The sequence below is a fragment of the Pristis pectinata genome, chromosome 26 (assembly GCF_009764475.1).
Source record: "Pristis pectinata isolate sPriPec2 chromosome 26, sPriPec2.1.pri, whole genome shotgun sequence".
Lineage (NCBI taxonomy): Eukaryota > Metazoa > Chordata > Chondrichthyes > Rhinopristiformes > Pristidae > Pristis > Pristis pectinata.
In genome coordinates, this window is record NC_067430.1 from 31,412,131 (window position 1) to 31,438,363 (window position 26,233).

Consider the following 26,233-nt stretch of genomic DNA (forward strand, 5'->3'; position numbering starts at 1 on the left):
GAACACAGCTTTCCTGTACTAATCCATATCACTTGATTTCCTTAATGTCCATGGACCTCTGTTTTAATTATTTAATATGAAGAGTAAAACTTCTCCTGATGTTCACTGCAGTTCTTGTTTTACTTATTCACAGTTTGAGTGTGATACTGAAAAAAGCATTTACTGCCCATCCCTAACAGTGCTCGAGAAGGTGGTATGGAGCGGCTGTTTTAGTCATGGGGAATGAATTTAACTTGCATAGTCTGGCTTTTATCCAGATTAAATCCAAACGACCTGCATGATGATGACGTGCTTGACATTTTTTAAATGAGCATACCTGCAGGGTGTGCAGAGCACCTGCCTCAGTTTAAAATTTAATCTGAAATACAACACTGTTGACAGTGCTGCTCTCTGTCAGTGCCGCACTGCAGCGTCAGTCTAAATGCTCAAGTCTCTTGAACTTGAACCAATAACATTCTGGATTAGAGGCCAGAGTACTGTCAACCAGGGAAAGGTCAAAATAAGGTAAAATATTGAGAAAATAAGAGGGGAAATCTAGATGCTGACACTATTATGGTAAAATCCCTTTGGTGTTGCCAAAGAGAACTTGCTGCAACACCTGTGAGGCATTTTTACACTCAGTTTGCACTTTGGCCCACAATTTGTTGGATCCAAATCCAAAGTGAGGCACGGGACAGTAGATGGGTGAGGACCAGAATGTGCACAGACGGCACAAACCAACACTGCCATTCATTGTGATCACTAGCATTTCCTGCACCTTGCTTTTTCCTCAGTGGAGAATGATCAACTCTTCAAGATGATGGCTGCTCTTTTCAGCAGAGAGAGCATTGCTCTGCCTATGATGTGAACACAATTTATAGTTTCATGCAATTCTCTGGAGGAAAGAATTCAGCAAGTTTCAAGGTCAGAACTGGAAAAGATCATCTCAGAACTGCAGAAGCATTGGGAATGGAAGCATAAATTGTAGCAGTTGGAAAAAAACACATTAAGAGAACAGAAAACCATAAATGCATCAGAATTCATCATCAATGTTGAACCCACCAGATGTGCAAAGGTTACAAGGAAAAATAGCTCGGTCATGCGGCAATGTCATTGAGTATTATGGAAAGTCTTGTCCCTAACAATTAGTAGCTAGTAGCTAATCATCTGCTGGAAATTTGCCCTTCAAACTCATAAATCTTATGCCCCAAGCTCCTTATGAACTGCTATCCCACATTGTAGCAGAGAAGCTAGCAACATTCTTGCAGGGCTCCTACTCCTAATTCTTATGTTATTATGTTAGACCCATATAATAAAATTCCTGCAGAACGTATCCATGGCAGACCTCACAGAGAATGATGGGGCCAGTCGCCACAATCCCAAGTGGATAACGGAATTGATGGCTTTGTGGCCAAGTTCGCAGATGTTACAAAGATAGGTGGAGGGGCAGGTGGTGTTGAGGAAGCAGGGAGTCTGCAGAAGGACTTGGACGGGTTGGGAGAATGGGCAAAAAAGTGGCAGATGGAATACAGCGTAGGGAAGTTTCTCAGTCATGCACTTTGGTAGAATTTGCTCCCCATTTAGAAAATAGTCTACACCTTTATTTTTCTAAATGGGGAGCAAATTCAGAAATCGGAGGCACAAAGGACTTGGGAGTCCTAGTGCAGGGTTCCCTAAAGGTTAACTTGCAGGTGAGTCGGTAGTAAGGAAGAGAAATGCAATGTTAGCATTCATTTTGAGAGGACTAGAATATAAAAGCAAGGGTGTAATGCTGAGGCTTTATAAAGCGTTGCAGCATTGTGAGCAGTTTTGGGCCCCATATCTAAGGAAGGATGTGCTGGCATTGGAGAGGGTTCAGAGGAGGTTTACAAGAATGATCCCGGGAATGAAAGGGTTAACGTATGTGGCGCATTTGATGGTCCTGGGCCTGTACTCGTTGGAGTTTAGAAGGATGAGGGGGAATCTCATTGAAACCTACCGAATATTGAAAGGCCTGGATAGAGTGGACGTGGAGGGGATGTTTCTAGTAGTGGGAGAGTCTAGGACCAGAGGGCACAGCCTCAGAATAGAAGGACATTCCTTTTAGAACAGAGATGAAGAGGATTTTCTTTAGCCAGAGGGTGATAAATCTGTGGAGGCCAAGTCATTGGGTATATTTAATGCAGAGGTTGGTAGGTTCTTGATTAGTAAGGGCGTCAAAGGTTACGGGACAAGGCAGGAGAATGGGGTTGAGAGGGAAAAATAAATCAGCCATGACTGAAAGGTTGCGCAGATTTGATGGTTGAATGGTCTAATCCTGCTCCTATGTCTTATGGTCCTAATGCCAGAGACACATGTTCATCCTTGATCTTTGCTGAGCTGCTAAGATAACATTTTTGAAAATGTTACTTACCTGATTTGAAATTCATCATTTCAGTGACAAAGTAATAGTTGGTTATTGTAAACTGAGCCAGTTGGATTTGGTCCAGTCCATGTATCTGGTGCTGATTGTCTGACCATTTATAAACAATATCTTCTGCTGAATAGCCATCTGGAAAAATGAGTATCAAATCCATGAGGATGAAACAGTACATGGAAACACCATTAACAAATGTTTGATACATTTTAGAAGGACAAGAGCAGCAAGTGTACGGGGACAGCACCATGTACAGGTCCCCTCTGATTCACACACCACCCCATTCCTTCATTGTCACTGGGTCTAAGTCATAGAACTCCCAACCAAACAACACATGGACGCATCCCCATCACACGGACTGCAGAGACTGTAGAAGGGGGCTCAATGTAAGGGACAATGAGAGATGGACAATAGATGCTTTGCCATCAATGCCCTCATCTCTTAAAATTTTCTTTTTATTCCTTTCGATGAATTTTTATTGTAACATTACTCACATGGCTAACAAGAACGTATATATTACTTCAGCACTTTACCTGCCACTTGTTACACACTCTGGTGTGGTAAATCATACAGTGGCACTGTTGCACTGCCTTGAGAAAGCATTGAGTCAGTGACTGAGATTAACAAGACGAAGGTAGATTGGGAACCATCCCAACAGTTGAGAACAAGAGTACAGGAGGTATTTGCATCAGGATCACATCATACTCAAATGACACATAGCCTTTATCATATGCCTTTGTCAGACAAATCAAATGAAATTATTTGCTAAACTCCTTAAAGAAATGGATCCCCTTTAGTACATCCTGTCTCAGAAATGGTGATTAACAAAAGTTAAAACTGGGCCAATGTTGTGGCAGTACGTATTTACCTAATGCATTCACATAAAGCAAAATAACAATAAATAGTTTCTACTATTGGTACTCTCCAGAATCCCCCGACTAAACCTTCAAAATATCCCTTACGAGCCTCAAAGCCCATCCTCAAATATGAAGTTAGCCATTGATCACTCTTCACTAACCCAGTGCCCACTTCATGCCAGCCCACAAGCCCAACATTTCACTAACCTAAATCCTCCCCCTTCTTTGCCTAACCCTTGCCATCACATGCACTGGACAGAAGCAGGGAGAGGTCATTCAGCACTTTCAATAAGATCATGATTTACCATTTACCTCAGTGCCACTTCCCTGCACTAACCCTATATACATTGATTTGTAGATATTAAAGAAACCTATCAACCTCTGTCCTGATATATTCAGTGACTGTGCCTCCACAGCACTCAGATTTGTCTGAGTGAAGAAATCTCAGGCCTGAATGATTGACTAATCTTGAGACTGTGACTCTGGTTCTAGTCATCCCTGCATCTACTCTGTCAAGCCCTGTAGGTTTCCAATGAGATCAACTACCATTTTTCCCTCTCTAAAGGTATAATCACTCTTCATAGGGCAAGCCTCCCATCTCAGGTGAAATCTCTCACCATTTGAAAATACCACACTTTTGTCCTTTTTCTACCAAAGTGAATGATTTAACACTTTCTACATTATGTTCCATTTGCAATATCCTTGCCCATTCACTCAGCCTGTTTATATTCCCTTGTAGGCTCTCTGCATCCTCCTCACAACCCACAATCCCACTCAGCATCTTCAGACATTTTTGCAGAAAATCATTAATCCAGAAGGAAGGGCGACAGCTTAGTTATAAAGTAAACTCACAGCTCTCAAGATCCAGCATGCATTCTTGTTCATCCATTGGGTATTTGGTGAGATCCATGTCACAAGCAACTGTGGAAGTAATTCTACCAAAAAAAAGGGGTCCAGATTAGATGACAGATTCTAACCAGTGATTTATTACAGTTAGTCCAAAGGGACATCTGTTTAGAAATTTTGAGTCAACCTCAATTCAGGTATCAAATTTCAAAAGGTCATGCTTTAAAATCTAACTTGAAACTGCTGCAAATGTACAAGCAACTGCCAGTCTACTAACTTCCAGGACCAGCAGCAATTACCTTGTAATTAAACTCAAAATAGTTTGTCTGGGCAGCAATTGAGTTGTGTGGACTTCATGGGATAGGGTAGTTGAAACTATCCCTCAGCAGCATGATAACATTTTGTACATTATACAACAAAAGATTCCTGTTGTTATAAAGCAGTGAATTACCCAACTATGGCAATGGAGACAGTTGTATATAAATTTCCATAATTCATATTTGCAAACAGAACATCAGCTAATAAATCTTCACCACAGCACATTTTATGAGTCAGAACTGCCAGCTGTGAGCCTTGTTTATGAAGAGAAAGTCAGCTGCACTAGGCACCAGTTCCTGACCTTAAGGTGGTCAGATCCATAGCCAATGTGTCAGCACACAAATTCATAAATTCATCCTTAAGACCTCATGGATAATTGAAAAAAAAATTATAAAATGATGCAGGTATCTCTTTTTGGCACATTCAATCGAACCTGATGCTGTAAAGTATGACTCCATCTGGTTGAAGCCTGATGAGTTTGTTTTCGACTGTAACATCATGAAACCAGGCTGACTTTGCATTCACAATGTACGTGTCTGGTAACCACAGCTTATCCACAAAGCGACTGTCCAATCCGAGGGTCTTGTTTGTATGGTTGTACGAAAGACGTTCATCTTTCCAGATCTGACGCAAGAAAACTGTCATTGTGTACTCCTGGCAAACAGTAGAGAGAAACACTTCAGGAGAGGCTTCCTCTTCTGAGCCTGGTGCTACACTTCTTTACTGCCAGGCCTTAAGCAATTAACATTCACATCTATGATCTTCTACTTGGCATAGTACAGTGTTATGTATTACTTATTTCCCTTAACTCTCTTGCTGGAGGTATAATTCATGTAAAGGACAACATGGAACTGTAGTTAACAGCAATGTCCATTCTCTAATATCTCTCTGGAGTTGTGCTCTTCAGTGATTTAAAGTCACTAGAGAGGTAGAATACATTCCATGGAAAGGAGCAGTATGAGAGGACAAATTCCTCCGCTCTGAACTTTGCAGGTCACAAGTAAAGTAAGCCTTAAACTGCTTGTATCTTACCAGGGATGTCTAGGGTCAAACTCCATGATGTAATCAGGGTCAAGTTTAACCCATATAGGGACCCATCACTGAATAAAGGCAAAATGTTAGGCATGATTGAGGGGTTCCTGGTTAGAGCTGCATTCTTTTCACTGGCTCTGTGGTTGCAATTTCATGGACTGTGAAAAGGCATTGTTTTACCAAAATTGCCTGCTTTATGAGTAAAAGACATGAAAATTTACCCAGGTTTTACACAAAATGCTGCATGGATTTACACTTAAGTAGCAACCTTCACAACTCCAGCATACCTCAAAGTACTTCATAACCAACAGATCAATGAAGTGTGATCCACTCTCTGGTAGCCATGGATGTGCAAAGTAAAGACTCACAAACAAATGAGACTAAAAGGGAAACAATAATCTGCTTCAGTGCTTTGAGGAATCACTGTTAGCCACAATACCAGGAGTACAATCTCATTCCGAAACTAGAAGACAGACTGAAGTTTGTGTGTTTCCAGGTGTTGTGATATCTGTCCTCGAGCAGTGCTCATCTCATTACCTGGAAGCAGCTGTTTCATCAGCTGCCTTATTAGAAAGCCATTTCCCACAAAGACAATTTATCTAGAAACTGAAGCATTGTCTATATTAGTAAAGACAGGGAAAGCAGAAATCTGGCCATTATTCATTCTGTGAATGGCAATTTAAATGAAGCTCGCTGGATTTTCATTCCCATCTCCAGAGGCTGAAAAGTTATCTGCCTCTCCTTCGTCTTTGATTAAAAAAAAGCCTTTAACATATATTACCAAACCATAATCATTCAAACTACAGTGAACTGGCTATGTAACATTCATTTCAGGAGCTTCATAGGGAAGCACATTAGGATTAAAGGACTCATTACCTACAGAGAGAATATTTATGTTGGTTCTCTGTAGGTAATGAGTCCTTTAACCATGCATCATACCAGAGCTTGAAACAAAGATTAGGGAGCATCTGAGACATATTTACTTTCATATGCCTGCCACATGTATTGGAAAGTAATAATGTCTGCCCTGGTCCTATCATTAACTTCTTCATTTTGCGTGATACCTTATTTAGGATAAAGTTGATACTACATTTTAACTAAATTCAGATATAGCTTAGACGTAAGACATCAGTTCACCTGCAGTGATGAGCCATTAATACCAGGCTTGAAACATCTGTGTTTGTTTGTTCACAATGACAGAGACTAGTTGCTTTGCACATTCTGTTTTATTATATAATGTTAGTCACCACATACCAGGCAGTGAATGGACTAAAACTAAATTTAACATCAAATGCATCTTTTTCTTTAAACAGAGAAAAGCATTACCATATTAGCTTCTGATATATGGTCAATACTGGCAACTTCTATAGCCAATGCTACGTTCAAAGGAGGCCCTGTATATAAAAAAAATCACCAAATGCAAGATTAATAGAAGCTTAAATATTATGGATTTGATTCAAACAAACGTTAAATACACAGCATTTTATCATACCCACAGAAACTCATCAATCAGCAACACTACAGCAAACTGGAAAATCTGAGTACATGCAACGATTAGGCTAAACAGGTATGCAAAACCAGATGATAAAGATTTATACCTGTACCACAGTGGTTGTAATGGTCTCTTTTTATCATCTGGGCTCAGTGGTGTAATGATTCCATTATATTGTTCACCCAAGTCCCCCTTGCTCTTGTTCGCAATCAATCCTCTCTGGTGTTTTTGGTTATTCAATAAAAGAGCAAATAGGACTCAAGGCTACATTTGCTTTTTGTCCCTTTGTTTGAATTTTTCTCCATTTTTTCCTCTCTTCATTTCCCGAGGGCTGATGTGTGCTGGGGGAAATTACTCTTGGATATGTGTTATACCTTGATCGGAGGTCCTTATTTATAGATTCATTGAGAGATACAGCGTGGAAACAGGCCCTTTGGCCCACCGTTCGTGTTGACCATCAAGCACCCATTTTTACACTAATCCCACCCTAACCTTTCATTTTCCCCACATTCCCATCAACTCCACCCAATTAACCTACCAACCTTCAAACTTTTGGGGTGTTGGTGGAAACTGCAGCACGCAGAGTAAAGCCACACAGTCACAGGGAGAAGATGCAAACTCCACACGTACAGCACTGGAGGACAGGATTGAACCCGGGTCTCTGGAGCTGTGAGGCAGTGGCTCTACTAGCTGCACCACTGTGCTGCCCAATGTGTGACCATAAGTACTTTGGTGCCTCTTGCTCATTCTTGTAGAGAGGGTTACTGGAGTGAATCCTAATCCTGGTTTCATCTAGACACCATTCGCAGGAATATTCATTCAGCTTTTTGAGTCTGTTTGGCATCAACTGGATCCTGGATAATCTGCTCCTTCCCTGTCCCACTGCTAGAAGCTCAGCAACTTAGCCTAACAAAAAAATTATTTCAGTCTTGAATGTTCCACTTGCCAACATCCACAGCCTTTTGAGAAGGGGTCCATATACCATCACCTTTCATGTGAACTGTTTGCTGACTCCATTCCTAAACACAATAGTCTGATTTTGCAATTTTCCCCCTTGCTTTGGATTCCATCACTAGAGTAAATAACCCTTCAGACAAAAGAGACTATGGATGCTGGAACCTAGAACAAAACAGAATGCTGGAAGAACTCAGCAGGTCAAGCATTTCAAACCCTTTGAACACCTTGATTATGGTGCCTCGCTTACTTTATAAGCCATAAAAGGCAACTGTTCTTGGTGCTTTTGCCCTATTGAATATGGACTTACCTCCTATTCCTGGTCGAAAATTCCGAGCATATCCCTTCATTAAATCATCCAGATTTGGTAACCAGGATATTTCTATATCAGTGGTTATATACTCCCCAAGATCATTCATTGCCCTGTTTAACAAAAAAATCCTTTAAGATTACTGAGTAAATTCCAATTCAAAGCAAAGCCTACAATATCAAGGGCTTATTTCGTAAGGCAGAGTGTGGCTAAGCCGTGCAGTGTAAGCTGATTTCAGTGAGACAGGGGCACCATTTCTGGCTTCATTGCCCTTGACAAAGAGAACTGAGTCAGTTTTCACAATTACTTTTAACTGTTGTCCTAACTCAATATTCACAATTGTGCTCCTTACCTCTGTTGGTTCCCAGTAAGCGAGCTCAAGTTAAGCAAAGCCTTGATTTTTACCTCACTCTTGCCTTCCTCTGTCATCTCCTCCACTCCTGTAACCTTCTGAGATCTCAGTGCTCCTCCAGTTCTAACTCATTGTTCACTGCAAATCTATTTGCTCTGGAGCTGGGGCCATCAGTTTGACTCGCAGAGAAAGCATAGGCCATTAACAGCTTGGTCCCCATGTTCTGTGGCCAAGGTCAACACAGTGTTCCTTGAAAATGACAAGAAGATCTCATCTAATACTCAAATCACATACTCCACTCATCCCACAATCTCTTCTGATTTACAGAAGGTAAAGGCAGCCCAGGTGCCTGATCCCCAGGGATGTTCCACACATCTTCTAGCCCAGACCATTCGGATAAGGATCGAGAGACGATTGCATGGGGGATTGAAAGGTCTGACATACTGCCCACATAAAGGGTCAAAGCACTGCAGTGGTACTCTGGCTTGGCACTGATATTCAAACAGCTGGCTGCCATTATAGCTCTGGATGGTAGTGTGACTTGAGGGTGTCAAAGCATTTACTGTAGCCATCCTATTTAAGACTGGATTCAGCAACCTGAAGTTTGGGGAGATGTAGGGAATGGGGTGGGTGGGATCGGTTGTGAGTAAATACATATTAAGTTGGTCCTAGAGTTAGGCATTTAAGAAGAAGCAATTCATACATCCCAGGGGACCGCCCATGGTGAAAGGCTGCTGAATAGAGAGAACCTATGGAAAGGACGTTTTGCCCCGGGGCTGTGGGACAGAATGCCAAGGTTATTCTGCTTGAGTTAAGGGAAGCAGCTCATTGAGGATGGCCAGTATGTACCATCATTATTTTAACATGGAGCCAAATTCATTCAGCTTTCAATACAGCAGTTTATGAGGTCACCAGATTTTGGATCATTTAGCTTAAACTGCTCACCTTCAAGGAAATCAAAGGTGTATACACACATAAACATAGAGAACTAGTCCAGACTACCGAACAACTTCAGTTTCACTCCTGGATTGAACTCCTACACATTACTGGGAACTGGTTTATAATATGGATTATGTAAATTGTAGATATCAAGAGAGAGGATGTGTTGGAGCTGTTAGAAAATATTAGGACAGATAAGTCCCCGGGGCCTGAGGGAATAATCCCCAGGCTGCTTCATGAGACGAGGGAGGAGATTGCTGAACCGTGGGCTAGGATCTTTGAGTCCTCGTTGTCCACGGGAATGGTACTGGAGGATTGGAGGGTGGAAAATGTTGTCCCCTTATTCAAGAAAGGTAGTAGGGATAGTCCAGGGAATTATAGGCCAGAGGGATCTGGGGGTTCATATCCACAGGTCACTGAAAGTCACCTCACAGGTGGATAGGTTAGTTAAGAAAGCTTATGGGATGTTAGCTTTCATAAGTCGTGGGATCGAGTTTAAGAGCCGCGAGGTAATGATGCAGCTCTACAAAATTCAGATTAGACCACACCTGGAGTACTGTGTCCAGTTCTGGTCACCTCATTATAGGAAGAATGTGGAAGCACTGGAAAAGGTGCAGAGGAGATTTACCAGGATGCTGCCTGGATTAGAGAGTATGCATCATGTGGAGAGACTAAGGGAGCTAGGGCTTTACTCTTTGGAGAGAAGGAGGATGACAGGATGACAGGAGACAGATAGAGGTGTACAAAATATTAAGAGGAATAGATAGAGTGGACAGCCAGCACCTCTTTCCCGGGGCACCTATGCTCAATACAAGAGGGCATGGCTTTAAGGTAATGGGTGGGAAGTTCAAGGGAGATATCAGAGGGAGGTTTTTCACCCAGAGAGTGGTTCGTGCGTGGAATGTGCTGCCTGGGGTGGTGGTGGAGGCTGATACGTTGGTCAAGTTCAAGAGATTGTTAGATAAGCATATGGAGGAATTAAGATAGAGGGATATGTGGGAGGAAGGGGTTAGATAGTCTTAGGCGTGGTTTAAAGGTCAGCACAACATGGTGGGCTGAAGGGCCTGTATTGTGCTCTATTGTTCTATGGTTCTATAGTAGACATAAAGGATGAGAGAGGTCCGAGCACACATGGGTCCCCCAGAGGATGAGGCTGGAACAAATAGTTATGGGCAACAAGGAAATGGTAGAGGAGTTAAACAGATAATCTGCGTCTGTCTTTACAGTAGAAGATACTATGAACATATCATTAATGATGAGTAATGGTGGGAAGAAATTAAGTACCATCACAGGGGAAAAAGTACAAACTAATGGTGCTGGGGGCTGGTAAGTTCCCTAGCCCTGATGGATGCACCATATGGTCCTAATATAAGTGGTGGATGCAATAGTTATAATCTTCCAAAAATAATTGGATTCTGGAGAAGTTCTGGAGAAGTGCCAGAGAATTGGAAGACTGTCAGTGTGACACCCTTATTTGAAAGGGTGGGGGGAGGGAGGAAAGAAAAGGCAGGTAATTGTAGCCTGATAAGCTCAACATCTATTGTTGGAAAATGGTAAAAATCAATTATTAAAGAAATAAGAGCAGCGTATTTGAAAAATCACAATCTAATTGAGCAGAGTCAGCATGGCTTCATGAAAGAGAAATGGTGTCCGACAAATTTATTTCAGTTTTTAGAAGAAGTCTCAACTACGGTAAATAGAAGGCAACCAGTAGATGTTTTGTACTTAAACTTCCAGAAGATGTTTAATAAGGTGCCTCAGAAAAAGTTAAGTCACAAGGCAAGAGCCCTGTGTTAGAGGTGACAGGCAGGAAGCAGAGGGTAGGGATATGGGGTCATTTTCTGGTTGGCAGCCTGTGACCAGTGCGGTGCCACAGGATTCAATGCTGGGACAACAACTGTTTACAACATACATTAATGATGGCAGGAAGCCATACTCAAAAATGGGTGAGTAGACAAATTGCAAGGAGGATATAAACAGTTTACAGAGATGTTGATGGGCTGGACAAGTGCTCAAAAAGTAGGCAAATGGTGTATAATGTGGGAAAAAGTGAAGTTGTTTATATTGGAAGGAAGAGCAAATGAACATATTATTTAAATGGAAAAGAACTATAGAAAGCTGCAGCATAAAGGGATTTGGGGATCCATGTGCATGAAACACAGAGAGCTAGCCCAGGTAATAGAAAAGGCTAATGGAATATTGGCCCTTATTTCAAGGTGGTTGGAGTATGAAAATAAGAAAGCCTTACCACAACTGTATAAGGCATTAGTGAGACCATATTTAGAGTAGTGTGAATAATTCTGGTCCCCTTATTTAAGGAAAGACATTATTTTATTGGAGGTGGTTCAGAGGAGGTTCATTAGAATGGTCCTGGGTATGGAAGGTTGTCCTTTGAGAAAAGATTAAATAGGTTGGAAGTCTACTCATTGGAGTTTAGAAGAATTAGAGGCAATCTTATTGAAACACAAGTTCCTTAGAGGGCTAGATTGGGTAACTGCTTAGAGGATACTTCCTCTCATGGGAGCCAGAGAGCATGGTGTCAGTATAAGGGGGTGCCTATTTAAGACTGCAATGAGGAAGAATTTCTTCTCTCATTGGGCTGCGAGTCTTCAAGACACCTTTCAAAAGAGAGCTGTTGGGAGAGAGTCCTAGGGTATATTTAAGTCTGAGATGGATAGATTTCTAATCAATGTGAATCAAGAGTCATGAGGAAAGAGTAGGAAAGTGGACTTGAATTTCAAATAAACCTTCTCCTTATTAATGATCCAGCTAAATTTCCATAGTGACATGAAATGATCTGGAAAAGTTGTTTCAACTTCTTGGCCAGTTTTTTGTATCTGGATCATTACAATGGACCTTCATGTTCTTTGGTGGTAGTACCAACTAAAAGAAAACAGTCACATCATTCTGAGTTGTCAAAATACAGCCTAACAAGAGAACATATGTAGAAGGTGCAAGCTGTTACACTCTATGTATGAGAGATAAAGGGCAATAAAATGTGAGCATCTCCTGCAAGCTAAAAAGCTGGTGTGAAGCTGGCCACTTCTCTTTGATGCTGAGCAACTGTGTAAAAATATTGAATCCAATATCCAGCCCAGACTGACACCACAGTTAAAGTCAAGGAGGTGGTAGCTTTCCTGAGGGGTGGTAGCTTTACTCTGCTTCATTTGTGAGTCAGTGGGGCTTCAGCACTTGGTTAAGCTGTACTTCTGGTGTGGATCCCTGTGGTTTCAGGTTTAATCACTGATAAACCCATGCAGTGAAGATGCCCCCAATAAAGGCTCATTCACTATGAATTATGGCAAAAATCTTTGTTGCAAAAATTTTGTCAAATTTTGACAATGGCATCAATAAAAAATATTGATTTTCTTATTAAATAATCTCCAGTCTGAGAGATTGAAAATTTAAAAAAGCAGAGAATAAATTTACACATCATAAACCTTTGAATAAGCCTGTTCCTCCAACTTCTTGCGGATTTCCTTGCCTGTTGGGGATATTGACCATTTCTTGACGCTTGGTTGCCAAGAATTCCTACCTGTTTTATTCTATATTAAGTAATACTGTTTACAGTAATGAAAAGATGAATATGTTTCAAGGTGAACAGTGTCACAGGGGAGGTCAATCACATTCCAGACAATCCTTCTACTGTAGTTTCTACAGCTGTCAAATGTCAGAAAGATTAGAGCCCCCTAGCAGTGAGTTAGCAAGCAACTGTGAAATTTCCTCAGGCTAGAGATACACTGTGCAAACCACGTTAACCCAAACTGTGCAAACCACATACACCCAAATTGTACAGATTGGCTCCAATTTCAATATTAGCTGCAGTTTTATCTTTGATCAGAAGTCAATGTTCTTTTTCTGCAATTTTACATTATAGCCCTCTATTACACTATGTTAGTACTTATTTAAGCAATAGAGTGTTTAACTTTTTTTCAGAATCCTTATTCCTGCAGAGTAAATTTGATTCAACATTGATTTTGAATGAAAAGAGTTAAATACTGAATTATGTCAATCAATGATAAAAGGGATAATGGAGATATTTTTAATTTATTTTTTCACAGCATTTATTGCTCCTGAACCAAGGAGGCAGTTAATATTCAACAACATTGCTGGAACTGGAATCACATAGCGGGCAGACTCAGCAGGATGGTAAAGTTGCTCCCCTGAAAGACACTGATGAACAAAATGGATTTTACAACAATTTGGTAGTTTCATACTCACTGGGACTAGCTGTTTTTCGGATACCAGCTTTTATTAAAAGATGGACACATAAACTCACTAAAAATGGTAAATGCACCAGTCCTCTAAGGATAAGCAGTGATGGCCGGTGCACCATATATCAGCGGCATGTGGTGACACCCACTCTAATTAAATAATAATCTGCCGGAGCGACTGCAGGGGAATTAAACGAATAACAGCAATTGACATTATACAATAGCAACCATTGGATGTAATAATAAGTATTCTTTTCAGTCAACATGCATCCAGGGATCTTCTTCAGTGTATTAGTAGATTACAGCAAAATGAGCAAAGGCTAAATACAGACAGATTTAAAATACGTCACATAATATGCAGCACCTTTAATGTAGTAAAAATATTCCAAGGTACTTTGTAGGAGTGTTATCCAACAAATGGGAAGATGATCAAAAGCTTGGTCAAAGAGATAGGTTATCAATAAACTTCCTCAATATGTGGAGGAAAAGAGGTGGAGAACCTGAGAGGGACTTCCAGTGTTCAGGGGCCAGGCAGCAGAGGCACAAATCAGGGTGAGTGTTGGAGAGGCACAGAGATCATGGAGGCTTGTGGGGCGGGAGAAGGTGGAGAGATAGGGAGGGGTGAGTCCACACTGGTGTTTGAAGACCATCAAGAAAATTTTAAAATGAGCTCTGGCTAACCAGGTAATGGTGCAGGTCAATAAGCACAGGGTTTGGAGGCATGTAGGTCAGTATGGTGTATTATGTTTTATATGTAAACAAATCAGAGAATCATAGAGTTACACAGCATGCAAACAGGCCCTTCGGCCCTACTCATCCTTGCAAGCCAAAGTGCCTGTCCAAAATGCCTCTTAAACATTTTAATTGTGCCTGCCTCTACCACTTCCTCTGGCAGCTTATACCCACCACCCTCTGTGTGAAAAACTTGAGTTTTATGTCGCCTTTAAATCTTTCCTCTCTCACCTCAAACTTATGTCCTCTAGTTTTAGACTCCCCTACCCTAGGGGAAAAAAAACTGTAACCATCCCCTTTATCTATGCCCCTCATGATTTTATAAACCTCTATAAGGTCACCCCTTAGCCTCATTCACTCCAGGGAAAACAGCCTATCCAGTTTCTCCTCATAATGCAATCCAATTTTGTACCCAACTAGCTAGCTCACCCTGGATCCCTTGTGATCTCACCTTCTAGACTATTCTACAATGCACAGCCATGTCAAAAGCCTCGTCCTCATCAATCCTCTTGGTCACCTTTTCAAAACACTCAATTAAATTTCTAAGACACAATCTCCCATGCACAAAGTCATGCTGACTATCCCTAAGCAATCTTTATCTTTCTAAGTGCAGATAGATCCTGTCTCTCAGAATCCCATCCAGTAACTTACCAACCACTAATGTTAGGCTAACCAGGTGGTAATTCCCTGGCTTGTCCTTGCAGCCCTTGTTAAATAAAGGCACAACGTTAGGCTTTTTCCAGTTTTCCAGCCCCTCAACCATGACTAAGTAAGATACAAAAATCTCTGCCAAGGTCCCAGCAATTTCTTCCCTTGCTTTCCACAATGCCCTAGGATACACCAGGTCAGACCCCAGGGATTTATCCATCTTTATTTACTTCAAGACTGTAAATACCTCCTCTTTCATAATGTCGATATGTCTCAGACATCACTGTTTTTTTCCCTGAATTTCTTACCTTCCTTGACCTTCTCCACAGTAAATGAGAAAGTGTTCATTTAAGACCTTGTCCACCTCCCATGGCTCCACACACAAACAACCACAGTGATCCTTATTCTTTCTCTAGTTACCCATTTGCTGCTAATGTACTTATAGAATCTCACGTGGTTAACAATGACCCCATCAGGTGTAGGACGTGAGCATCATGTGATGGAGCTCCTTGCTGTCAGAACAGAGTAAATACCCTTGACTGAAGCCCCTGTATCTGGCAATAGTTGTTCTACGTGGAACTTGCCAAGAATCTTGCAGTATCCAAGATCTGCCTTTGCATCAATGACCTGCCCAGGAGCTGAGCAGAACTGTGTGAGCTCAGACATGGCCAGCAACATTTTGGATTACTTCATGGTTATATAAAGTAGCATGAGAGAGACCAGTCAGGACTGTCCTGGTACAGTCAAACCCAGAGGCAACAAGGGTGTGGGTCAGGGGCTCAGACAAGAACCAAATATGCTGAACTTACTGAGCTGGAAATAGATAGCTTTAGTGATGGCATAGTTATAAGGTACAAAACTAAACTCAGGGGTAAATATGGAGACAGAAGAGACTGCAGAATAGGCAGTGTAGTTCAGGTGGATTTTCCTATCATATGTTTTCCCTAAAGTTTTAAATCTGCATCTCATAGTCCTTGTAATATCAGCTAACGGGAACAGGTCAGAAGAATTTGTTACCAAATTTGATTTAGATTAACTCCTCAACCTGACACAAGATGACAAAAACTTGACATTATTTCCCATACAATGCTTCACTTAGAAATTAGTTCACATGGTCCTGCGGGCTTTCAGTGTTGGTCACTCCCTGGACAACCACCATATGGCTCCACTGAGGCTTGCCTTCAATTCTTCAGGCCCCCCCAGCCCAAGGACTCCATTCTGATCACCAACACAACCACCTGCCGTCACCCCCAAGCCTTTCTGCCATCACTCAGACCTAGCCTCAATCCCAGGAAACGTATTTTGTGTTTGAATCATACTGTCAAAACCTCTTGTATCATATTTAGCCTTAAGCAAAAAACTAACTGCTGGAGGAACTCAGCGGTTCAGACAGCATCTGTGGAGGGAAATGGACAGTCTATGTTTCGGGTCGAGACCCTTCATCCAGATCCTGAGCTCCTACAGCATTTTTGCTCCAGATTCCAGCAATCTGCAGTCTCTGCTGTCTCCGTATTTACCCGAGTTTAGTTTTGTACCTTATAACTATGCCATCACTAAGACTATCTATTTCCAGCTCAGTAAGATTAGCATATACAGTCCTTGTTCGAGCCCCTGACCCATATCCTTGTTACCTCTGGGCTTGACTGTTCCAGCACAGTCCTGACTGGTCTCCCTCATTCTACTTTCTATAACCATGAGGTAATCCAAAACGTTGCTGGCCATGTCCGAACTCACACAGCTTTGCTCAGCAGTGGTTGTGAGAATGAACAAATAAATTGCAAAAGGAAATTGGACTGGTGCGTGTTGGATGTAAAGCTGAAGGGCTTAGATAAAGCGGGAGAAGGGACTGACTGGATTGTTCTGCAGACAAGTGGCTAGAGTCAATGTGCTAAATGGCCACTTTCTGTGTTATAATGACCCTATGACCTGTAATGTGCTGCCTGAAAGCAGGATAGAAATAAATACATTCAAAGTACATTTCCGAAGGGAATTTAGTATATATTTAGAATGAATGAAATACAGAGGGTATTTAGAAAGAGCAGAGAGGCAGGACCAATTACACTGCTCTTTGAAAAATGACATAGTAAATAGTTTCTCTCTAAGATTCCATGATATCATTGGCAAAGAGTGTATGTGCAGGAGGCACAGAAAGAGTTAATTATAAACATAGCTATCTGATGGATTTTTTTAAATAGACAGTTTACAAAATAACAAAAATAGCGTTTATAGATCTTTTTACATACATGTATTCTGCACATTCCCACCCTAAACTCAGAAAGCTACAACAGAAACGTTAGAGCATTTCACAATGTCTGATACAATGCACAAGCATTGAAGATAGTGGTACAAGTCCAAATGAAATTATTAAACCAAAATAAAAAAGGAAAAAGAATACATATAAATATAAAGCACTCTCTTTATATTACAGATACATAATTCTGATAATTACTGGTTGAATATTTACGTAGAAGAAATCTCACTAACATTGCAACCGTCAAAAATTATTAATTCACTATGGTTTACTTTGGGTGCCTGTTGGAATATTCTACAGCACTAGCATTTCGTATGACTATATGTTTAAAACTCCGTCATTGTGAGGACATGCAATATTATGCACCACAGTAATGGTAACTGTTAATGCCAAACTTCCAAGTGGCTAACACGAGGGGACATAATTTTAAGGTGATTGGAGGAATGTCAGGGGTAAGTTTTTTTACACAGAGAGTAGTGGGTACATGGAATGCACTGCCAGCAGAGGTTGTGGGGACAGATACATTGGGGACATTTAAGAGTCTCTTAGATAGACACATGAATGACAGAGAAATGGGGGGCTACGTGGGAGGGAAGGGTTAGATAGATCTTAGAGCAGGATAAAATGTCGGCACAACATTGTGGGCCGAAGGGCCTGTACTGTGCTGTAATGTTCTGTGTTCTATGTTTCCATACATTTATAGCTATTGTACTTAAGTCAACAATGAAATTTTGCCTTCCCACAGTGAAACCCTACACACCAGTGGGAGGACCTCAGATTGTAAAACTTTACAGAGAAATGTGCCATAACATGTTGCATTGCATCTGCTCCCTTCAAGAGTTCAGCAGCCTATCCCTCTCTCATAATGGGTCACCCAGGAAGACATTGGCCTTCAATACTTACCCTTATAGTTTAATAATTTTATAGAATCATAGAATCCCACAGTGTGGAAACAGGTCCTTCGTCCCACCAAGTCCACACTGACCATTTACTCTAATCCGACACCAATCCCACTTTATTCTCCCCATTTTCCCATCAACCACCCCCAGACTCTGTTACTCACTTACACACTACGGCAAGTTACAGTGGCCAATTAACCTACCAACTCACACATCTTTGAGATGTGGGAAGAAACTACAGTACCAGGAATGTTCAGTGAGAATGTGCAACCTCCACACAGACAGCGCTGGACAGTAGGACTGAAGCCAGCTCACAGGAGCTGTGAGGTAGTAGCTCTACTAACTGTGCCACTGTGCTGCCCATACATTTGACATTATAATCTTTTAAAATGTTCATTTTATTTTTCCAGACCGAGATACATTTAGCAATATTTTCAATTATATTGTGAGAGTTCATTGTTTATTAATTTGGTTTATACCTTTTTAAAAGTTAGGTCCCTTTTAGAACTGGCAGATAAATCATTACAGACTCAAATTCACCAAAATTGATACATTTTAATGAAATTTCAATAAAACCTGCTTTGGAAGAAGCAATAATTGACAATTAATTAATTAGTTGTTGATGAATAATTGTTAGGAAGTGATATCCTAGCCAGAACATCTTTTATTCACAATCACCAACATAGAAAACAGACCAAGTAGCTATTCAGAGATGTAACCAAAACCAATCAGGAATAAATCAATGGCTTAATGAAACACTTAAGGAGCAATGGAAGAACAAACTTCACCCAATTTACAATATCCTACAGTCAAGATTCACCTTATAGGCAAAGGAGGCCAAGGTTTGGTGAAAGAGGAGAGGTGAGAGAACAGTAGAAGGGAGAAGGTTAAAGAGGATCTTAAAAGAGAGTGAGTAGGAATGATAGAGGGGCTTCATTGGGTACGGGAGATACACTGGTGACCCTGTCAACAGAAGCCGTGCAAGTTAACTTCAACAACTCTGAAATCCTCTAGAGAGAGAGGAACAGCCTCTAGAGAGAGAGAAGATAAACCAATACCTAAACAGCGAGTCGGAGGTCATCGGACGATGAAAGTAGAGACGAGGAAGAGCAAAGCAGGTAAATTATATGAAAAGATGAGAATCCTGTCTAACCTTGTGTCCATTAAGGAACCATAAAAATATTGTGAATTATGCAGTGGAGTTCCCTTGTCCATGGAAAACAAGTGTCTAGAAATTGGAATTCATCCTCAAGGGTTGTAATCTCTGGATTACTCCCAGTGTCACACACGACTGAGGGTAGGAATAGGAGGACTGGAGAGATGAATACGTGGCTGAGGAGCTGGAGCAGGGAGGGAGGGATCAGATTCTTGGACCATTGGGAGCTCTTCTGGTGAACTGCACAAGAGGGATGGGTTGTACTTGAACTGGAGGGAGACCTTTAAATATCGTGAAGAAGGGTCCTGACCCAAAACATTGACTGCCTGCTTTTCTCCACGGATGCTGCCTGGCCTGCTGAGTTCCTCCAGCATCATAGTGTTTTTCATCTAGATTCCAGCATCCCTGCAGCCCTTTGTTCTTTTAATATCCTGGCAGGGAGATTTGCTAGAGTGATTTGGGAGGGTTTAAGTAAATCTGGCAGGGGGTGGGACCCAAAGTAGTAGTGTGGCAGGTGAGAAAGTTAGAGTAAACATAGAAATTAAAGCAAGCAAATCCAGTAGGCAGGACAGGCAGGGGCAGGACAGAGAGTGAGGAAGGTCTGATAGGCTGAAATGCATTTAACACAAGAAGCCTGCCGGGTAAGCTCAGGGCATGGATAGGTACATGGGATTGTGACATTATAATTATTACAGAAACATGGTTGAGCAATGGGCAGGACTGGCATTTTTGATTAGGGAGCACATCACAGCAGTACTTAGAGAGGATATTCCTGTGGGAACATACAGTGAGGCTATATGGGTAGAACATTAAAATAAGAAGGGGGTGATCACTTTGATGGGATTGTATTATTGGCCCTGCAATAGCAGACAGGAATTAGAAGAGCAAATACGTAGTGCGATTACAGATAGCTGGAGGAATAATGGGGTTGTAATATTAGGCAATTTTAACTTCCCAAATATTGACAGGGACAGACATAGTACTAAGGGATTACATGGAGCAGAATTTGTTAAGTGTATCCAGGAAAATTTTCTTGAGCAATATGTAGACAGTCCCACTAGAGAGGAGGCAACAGTCGACCACCTCTTGTGAAATGAAGCTAGGCAAGCGGTTGATAGGTCAGTGGGTGACCATAATTCTATTAGTTTGAAAATAATTATGGAAGAATATAGGACTGGCTCATAAGTTGAAGTCCTAAATTGGAGCAAGGCAAATTTTAATGGCACGAGACAGGAACAAGAGGCTGTTTGGCAAGTGGGAGGCTTTTAAGAGTGAGATAGGGGGAGTTCAGGACCAGTACATTCCTATTAGAGCGAAGGGCAAAGCTGGCAAGATTAAGAAACCTTGGTTGACGCTGGATATTGAGGCTCTAGTTAGGAAAAAGAATGAGGAATATGTCGGGTATAGGCAGCTGGAAACAAGCAAATCCCTGGAGGAGTACAAGGGATGCAGGAGGACACTTAAAAAAGAAAATCCTGAGATTCTATATTAAGAGGAAAAGAGTAACCAGGAAGAGGACATATCTCCTTAAAAATCAGTGTGGTTGTCTCTGTATGGAGCCATGGGAGATGGCAAGGTCTTAAATGAATAGTTCTCACTCGTATTTACTGTGGAGAAAGGTCATGGAAGCTAAGGAATTCAGGGAAGAGAACAGCAATGTCTGAAGCATAATCAATAGTATGAAACGGGGAGGTGTTAGCAGTCTTGAGGCATATCAAGGTGGACAAGTCGGCATGGCCTGACCAGATGTATCCTAGGATGTTGTGGGAAGCAAGGGAAGAAAATGCAAGGGCACTGGCAGAGATCTTCGTATCATCCATAGCCTTAGGTGAGGTACCGGAAGACTGCAGAGTGGTTAATGTTGAGCCTTTATTTAAGAAGAGCTGCAAGGACGTACCAGAGAACTACGAGACGGTGAGCCTAACATCAATGGTGGGAAAGTTAGTGGAGGATTCCGAGGGACATGCATTTGCAAAGGCAAAGACTGATTAGGGATAGTCAGCATAGCTGAGTCAAGAAATTAACTGAGTTTTTTGAAGAGGTGGCCAAGAGGATTGGCAAGGGCAGGACGATAGATGTTGTCTACATGTAGGGCTTTTGACAGGGTCCCACATGGTAAAATGGTCCAGAAGGTGAAATCACATGGGATCCAGGGTGAACTAGACAATTGGATACAAAATCAGCTTGGTGGAAGCAGAGGGTTGTTTTTCAGATTGGAGGCCTGTTACCAGTGGTGTGCTGCAGGGATCAGTGCTGGGTCCCTGTTATTTGTTATATATATTAATGATTTGGATGAGAATGTAGGTGGCATGATTAATAAGTTTACGTATGACACCAAAATTGGTGGTGTGGTGGACAATGAGAAGCTTGTCTAAGGTCACAACAGGATAATATAGATCAACTGGGAAAGTGGGCAAAGGAATGATAAATGGAATTTAATTCAGACAAGTGCAACATCTTGGGAAGTTAAACCAGGGAAGAACTTGCACAGTAAATGTCAGGGCCCTGGGGAATATTCTGGAACACAGACCCAAGGGTACACATACTTGGTTCCCTGAAAGTGATGACACAGGCAGATAGGGTGGTGAAGAAGGCCTATGGACGTTGGTGAGACCACACCTGGAATATTGTGTGCACTTCTGGTCACCATACTATAGGAACGATGTGATTATGCTCAAGGGTGCAGGAAAGTTTCACAAAGATGTTGCTGGGACTGGAGGGATTGGATTATGAGGAGAGACTGGATAGGCTGGGACTGTTTTCCCTGGAGTGAATGAGGCTGGGGTGACCTTGTAGAGATTTATAAAATCATGAAGGGCACAGATAAGGTGACTAGTCAGGGAGTCTAAAACTGGAGGGCATGGGTTTAAGGTGAGAGGGGAAAGATTTAAAGGGGACCTGAGGCACAAGTTTTTCACACAGAGGGTGGTGGGTGTATGTAACAAGCTTCCAGGGGAAGTGGTAGCGGCTAGTACAATGACAACATTTAAAAGACAGCAAGATAATGGATGGGAAAGGTTTAGAGTGACATGGGTCAAATGCAGGCAAATGGGACTAGCTCAGGAAGACACCTTGGTCGGCATGGACTAGTTGGGCTGAATGGCCTATTTCTGTGCTGTATAACTATGACATTTTTTTAGAAGAGTAAACAGGTCTTGTGTGTACTGTCAACACCCAATTGCATGACCTACAAGTAAAATCATGAAATTAAGGAAAAGCCTAGTTTTATAGTTATTAGGGTGATTTTCACTCTGTAGCATGGAGCAAAGCATTTCACAGCTAATCATATCATTGTCACACCGATGGCTGTAAAACAAGTCAGTTCACAGAGAACACTCTCTGCGATAGCCACAGTAAGACATAAAGATCTAAGAGGTGAGTGGAGGATGAGGATAGAGAAAGGGAGAACATCATTTTCTTGTGTTTCTGGGCACTGCCCACTCAAAAAACCAGCCTGACGGGACCCCAATCTGCACCGTGAGGTGCAGACTCAAGACGCATCGCAGCATCTAGCACGGAGGTACATAATGTCGAGATGCTGGGATCATTGCCAACAATGTTTGTGGACAAATGTGAAGCAGGGATAAATGAGCCTGACAGAGGTTACGGGCAAAACATCAATATTCCAGTGAGGGAGTGTTAATGTCTCTTTACCGACTGCAGCAGGGTTTGCTCCTTCACTTACTGTGTGTGAAAAATGCAGGTAGTAGGTCATACCTGTAACAGCCATTTTCTGTTGTTAATGTGTGAATGGTTGCAGTACAGTAGATGATGTCATTAGATGTGTATCTAACATCTAGGTGAGTTGTGCCTGGGTATGCAAAGCCAATTCCCTGATGGTTGTTAATCTAACATGTGAAGTGGTGCTTACATTCAGTCCTGCAAAACGAGTCCAATTTCTTTGCTGATGCAAATAAAGATAACTGTGAGTACACATGATCTCTAATGGCTTCGTTCACATGGTTCGGAAAACATACTGAACTGACACTGAGAATTGTTGTGCCCGTTTTGTGGGACAAGGAGAACTGTGTAACTCTCAGACCATGCCTGAAGGATACTCCACCCAATATTGGCATGGGCCATTTTTCAGGTATCCCTGTGGAGGTATGGGTGTCTGCAGCACACCCTATTCATATGGGTAAGACCCAGAGCCCAATTTTGGTCTTAGTTCTGATCCATTATCAGTGCTAAGAATGGGCCTGAAGGAATTTTGACTGCTTTATGTAACTAGAATTGTTACAGAAAGCAAAAATGCCATTTGAAAACTGTTATAGGCAAAGGACGCAGCCTTTGCAATAGTAGACCGATGAAATCAGATGTGTTAATTATCATTTGATTTAATGACTGAAACTACTTTTGTCCTTGAGTTTTGATTAATGTTCCGAGGATATGGGGTGGGCGTGGAGTGTGGAGCTCTGATCATTAACTGTAGCCATAGTTTGAAGAGACAACAATTAATGATTTCGCTGCAAGGCTAAGGAGATAACGGTTGAAAACGGAGAATTAATTTCTGAGTATGAGGAAGACACATTTGGGGCTCAACTGGGCTGCTTAATGATTGTTTCATTAACCCTGAGCAGTCGGTTAGATGCGGCATGGTTTGTTTAAACGTTAACCCTCGAGTGTTTAAAATAAAAATATTCAGAGTGCCGACTCCATGGCGAAATTTCAGCACACAGCCGTTCGCCAATGTCCTGTGCTGAATTTTGATTATAAAATAATAAAACCTAAATCTGGGTTACCCTGAGAACAAAACTACGCAGTGGGATATAATGGTGACCCCTTTTCCAGCTTAAACGTGTACAGTATGTTTAAAAATATCTCCATTAGAAAGTAATAGATCTGCAGGAAAGAGATTACACAGAGAAGCGTTTGGAAGACGAAAATGGGTCAAGTGTAATGCGGAAGAGTTAACAAATGTTTGTAAATTGTAGAAGGGAAACTCAGCTGAAAAAATCCGGCGTTTCCTCCGATGTTTGACAAGGCTCACATCAGAGAGTCAGGACGTACCCAGACCCAACACCTTCAGATAAAGGAATGTGGGGCTGTGCGCGCGAATGCGCGCCGGCTAATGTACAATAAAGCTATTTAATCCTGCACATGTACAATGAGCTGCCAAAACAATATTTCTTTAATTTATCTACCGGCACATTTCTCTTGCGCTGTCAACTGGCGAATGAATTCCTTGTCCTTTCACTTGAAAAAGTTACGCGTTTCAGTCAATGATTGGGAAGGGACCGACCTTGTTTGGGAAGATGAGAACATCGAATACAATTATGCCTTACCTTACAAACTTACTGTGCTGCTGGTAAAATAGAAGCAGAGATGTGACCATGAAACTGGTAAACTCCATGTTAGTTCCCTGAAGTTGGGGGCTGCTGCTGGGTTTAACACGCACCCTGTCTGGGCAGGACAGCCGTCACCGGGGTACTGAAGAACTGCCGCCGTTCCATTTTGCAGCCGAGATTCTCCTCAGCTCAGGTCGCTGGGGGTAACACGGTTATCAGAAAACGTAATCAGAAGCTAGCGCTCCTTTGCTCTGCTCACACCCGCAAGCTGCTCGCACTGAAAGCAGCAGCAGCTCCTCCCAGTCCGTGCAACGTTTAACGCTGCACTCCCCAGGTCCGGAGCAACAGTCCCCGCTGAGAGAGAGCAGCACCTTCCACCACCACCTCATTCCCCCACCAAATCAATGGACATCCCCTAACACTTGGGACGTTTCCCGTTTTCTCTGGATTGAAACTTCTGTCAGTTCGGTCTACATCAAAGCTGCAATTCGCTCCCTTACACTTCAAAGCGATGAATAGAAAATTAATAAAAACGCACAGGCAGTCTTGCATTTCTGTAGAACCTTTCTCGGCCCCAGGATGTCCCAAGGCATCCCACAGCTTTCCCTGTTGCAACGTGGAAAACACAGCAGTCTATTTGTGCACAGCAAGCTCCCAGCATTGTGACAACGAAGAACGAGCTGCCAGAGGAAGAGGCTGAGGCAGGTACGATAGCAACAGTTAAAAGACATCTGGACAGGTACATGGATAGGGAAGGTTTAGAGGGACAAACACAGGCAAATGGGACTGGCTTAGATGTGCATCTTGGTCAGCATGGACGAGTTGAGCCGAAGGGCCTATCTCCATGCTGTATGTCTGACCAGATCACTGTTTCAGTGACATTGATTAAGGGGTGATTATTGGGGAGAGAGGAGGAAGAAAGTCCGCCGTTTTCTCGCTGGGATAATTTGACATTTACCTGAGAGCGGACTGGGCACTTCCAGCAGTGCAGCCCCTCCCTCCGCTCCGCGCTGCACCCCCTCCGCGCAGCACCCCCTCCCTGCAGCACCCTCCGCGCTGCACCCCCTCCCTGCAGCACCCTCCGCGCAGCAACCCCTCCGCGCTGCACCCTCCCTGCAGCACCCCCTCCGCGCAGCACCCCCTCCGCGCAGCACCCCCTCCCTGCAGCACCCTCCGCGCTGCACCCCCTCCCTGCAGCACCCTCCGCGCAGCAACCCCTCCGCGCTGCACCCTCCCTGCAGCACCCCCTCCGCGCAGCACCCCCTCCGCGCAGCACCATCAGCTCACTTCAGGCTTGACGGTTGGCACAAACCTGCAGCAAGAGGTCTGAACCCACAACCGTCAGCTTCAGGGGCCAGAGTGTGCACAGCTGTGCCACAGCTGTCGGATGCCTTTGGTACAAATGAGATACAACAATAAGAGGAGTGCAATATCTCGGCAGTGTGTAGGGCCAGAGGAGATTGCAGGTCTGAGACCATGAGAGATGTGAAACCAACGATGAAAATTGTAAAACTAAGCCATTGATTTATCTGGAGCTAGAATCAGAGAGCACAGGAGTGATGGTTGAATGG

General features: G+C 42.5%; 1 protein-coding gene across 2 annotated transcripts in view; it reads right to left on the reverse strand.

Moving 5' to 3' along the window:
- LOC127583276 (gamma-aminobutyric acid receptor subunit delta-like) overlaps positions 1-25,114 on the reverse strand; it is a 34,871-nt gene extending 9,757 nt beyond the window's left edge. The window contains exons 1-6 of one of the 2 annotated variants that reach the window (XM_052039061.1): positions 24,660-25,114; positions 8,184-8,296; positions 6,754-6,821; positions 4,829-5,049; positions 4,084-4,166; positions 2,372-2,509 (exon numbers count right to left, since the gene is read on the reverse strand). In XM_052039061.1, coding sequence (XP_051895021.1) covers positions 2,372-2,509; positions 4,084-4,166; positions 4,829-5,049; positions 6,754-6,821; positions 8,184-8,296; positions 24,660-24,727 — 691 coding nt within the window. In that variant the 5' untranslated portion in view covers positions 24,728-25,114. The remainder of the gene's footprint in view (positions 1-2,371; positions 2,510-4,083; positions 4,167-4,828; positions 5,050-6,753; positions 6,822-8,183; positions 8,297-24,659) is intronic. The other variant, XM_052039060.1, reaches the window with a different exon arrangement.
- Positions 25,115-26,233: the final 1,119 nt, after the last annotated feature.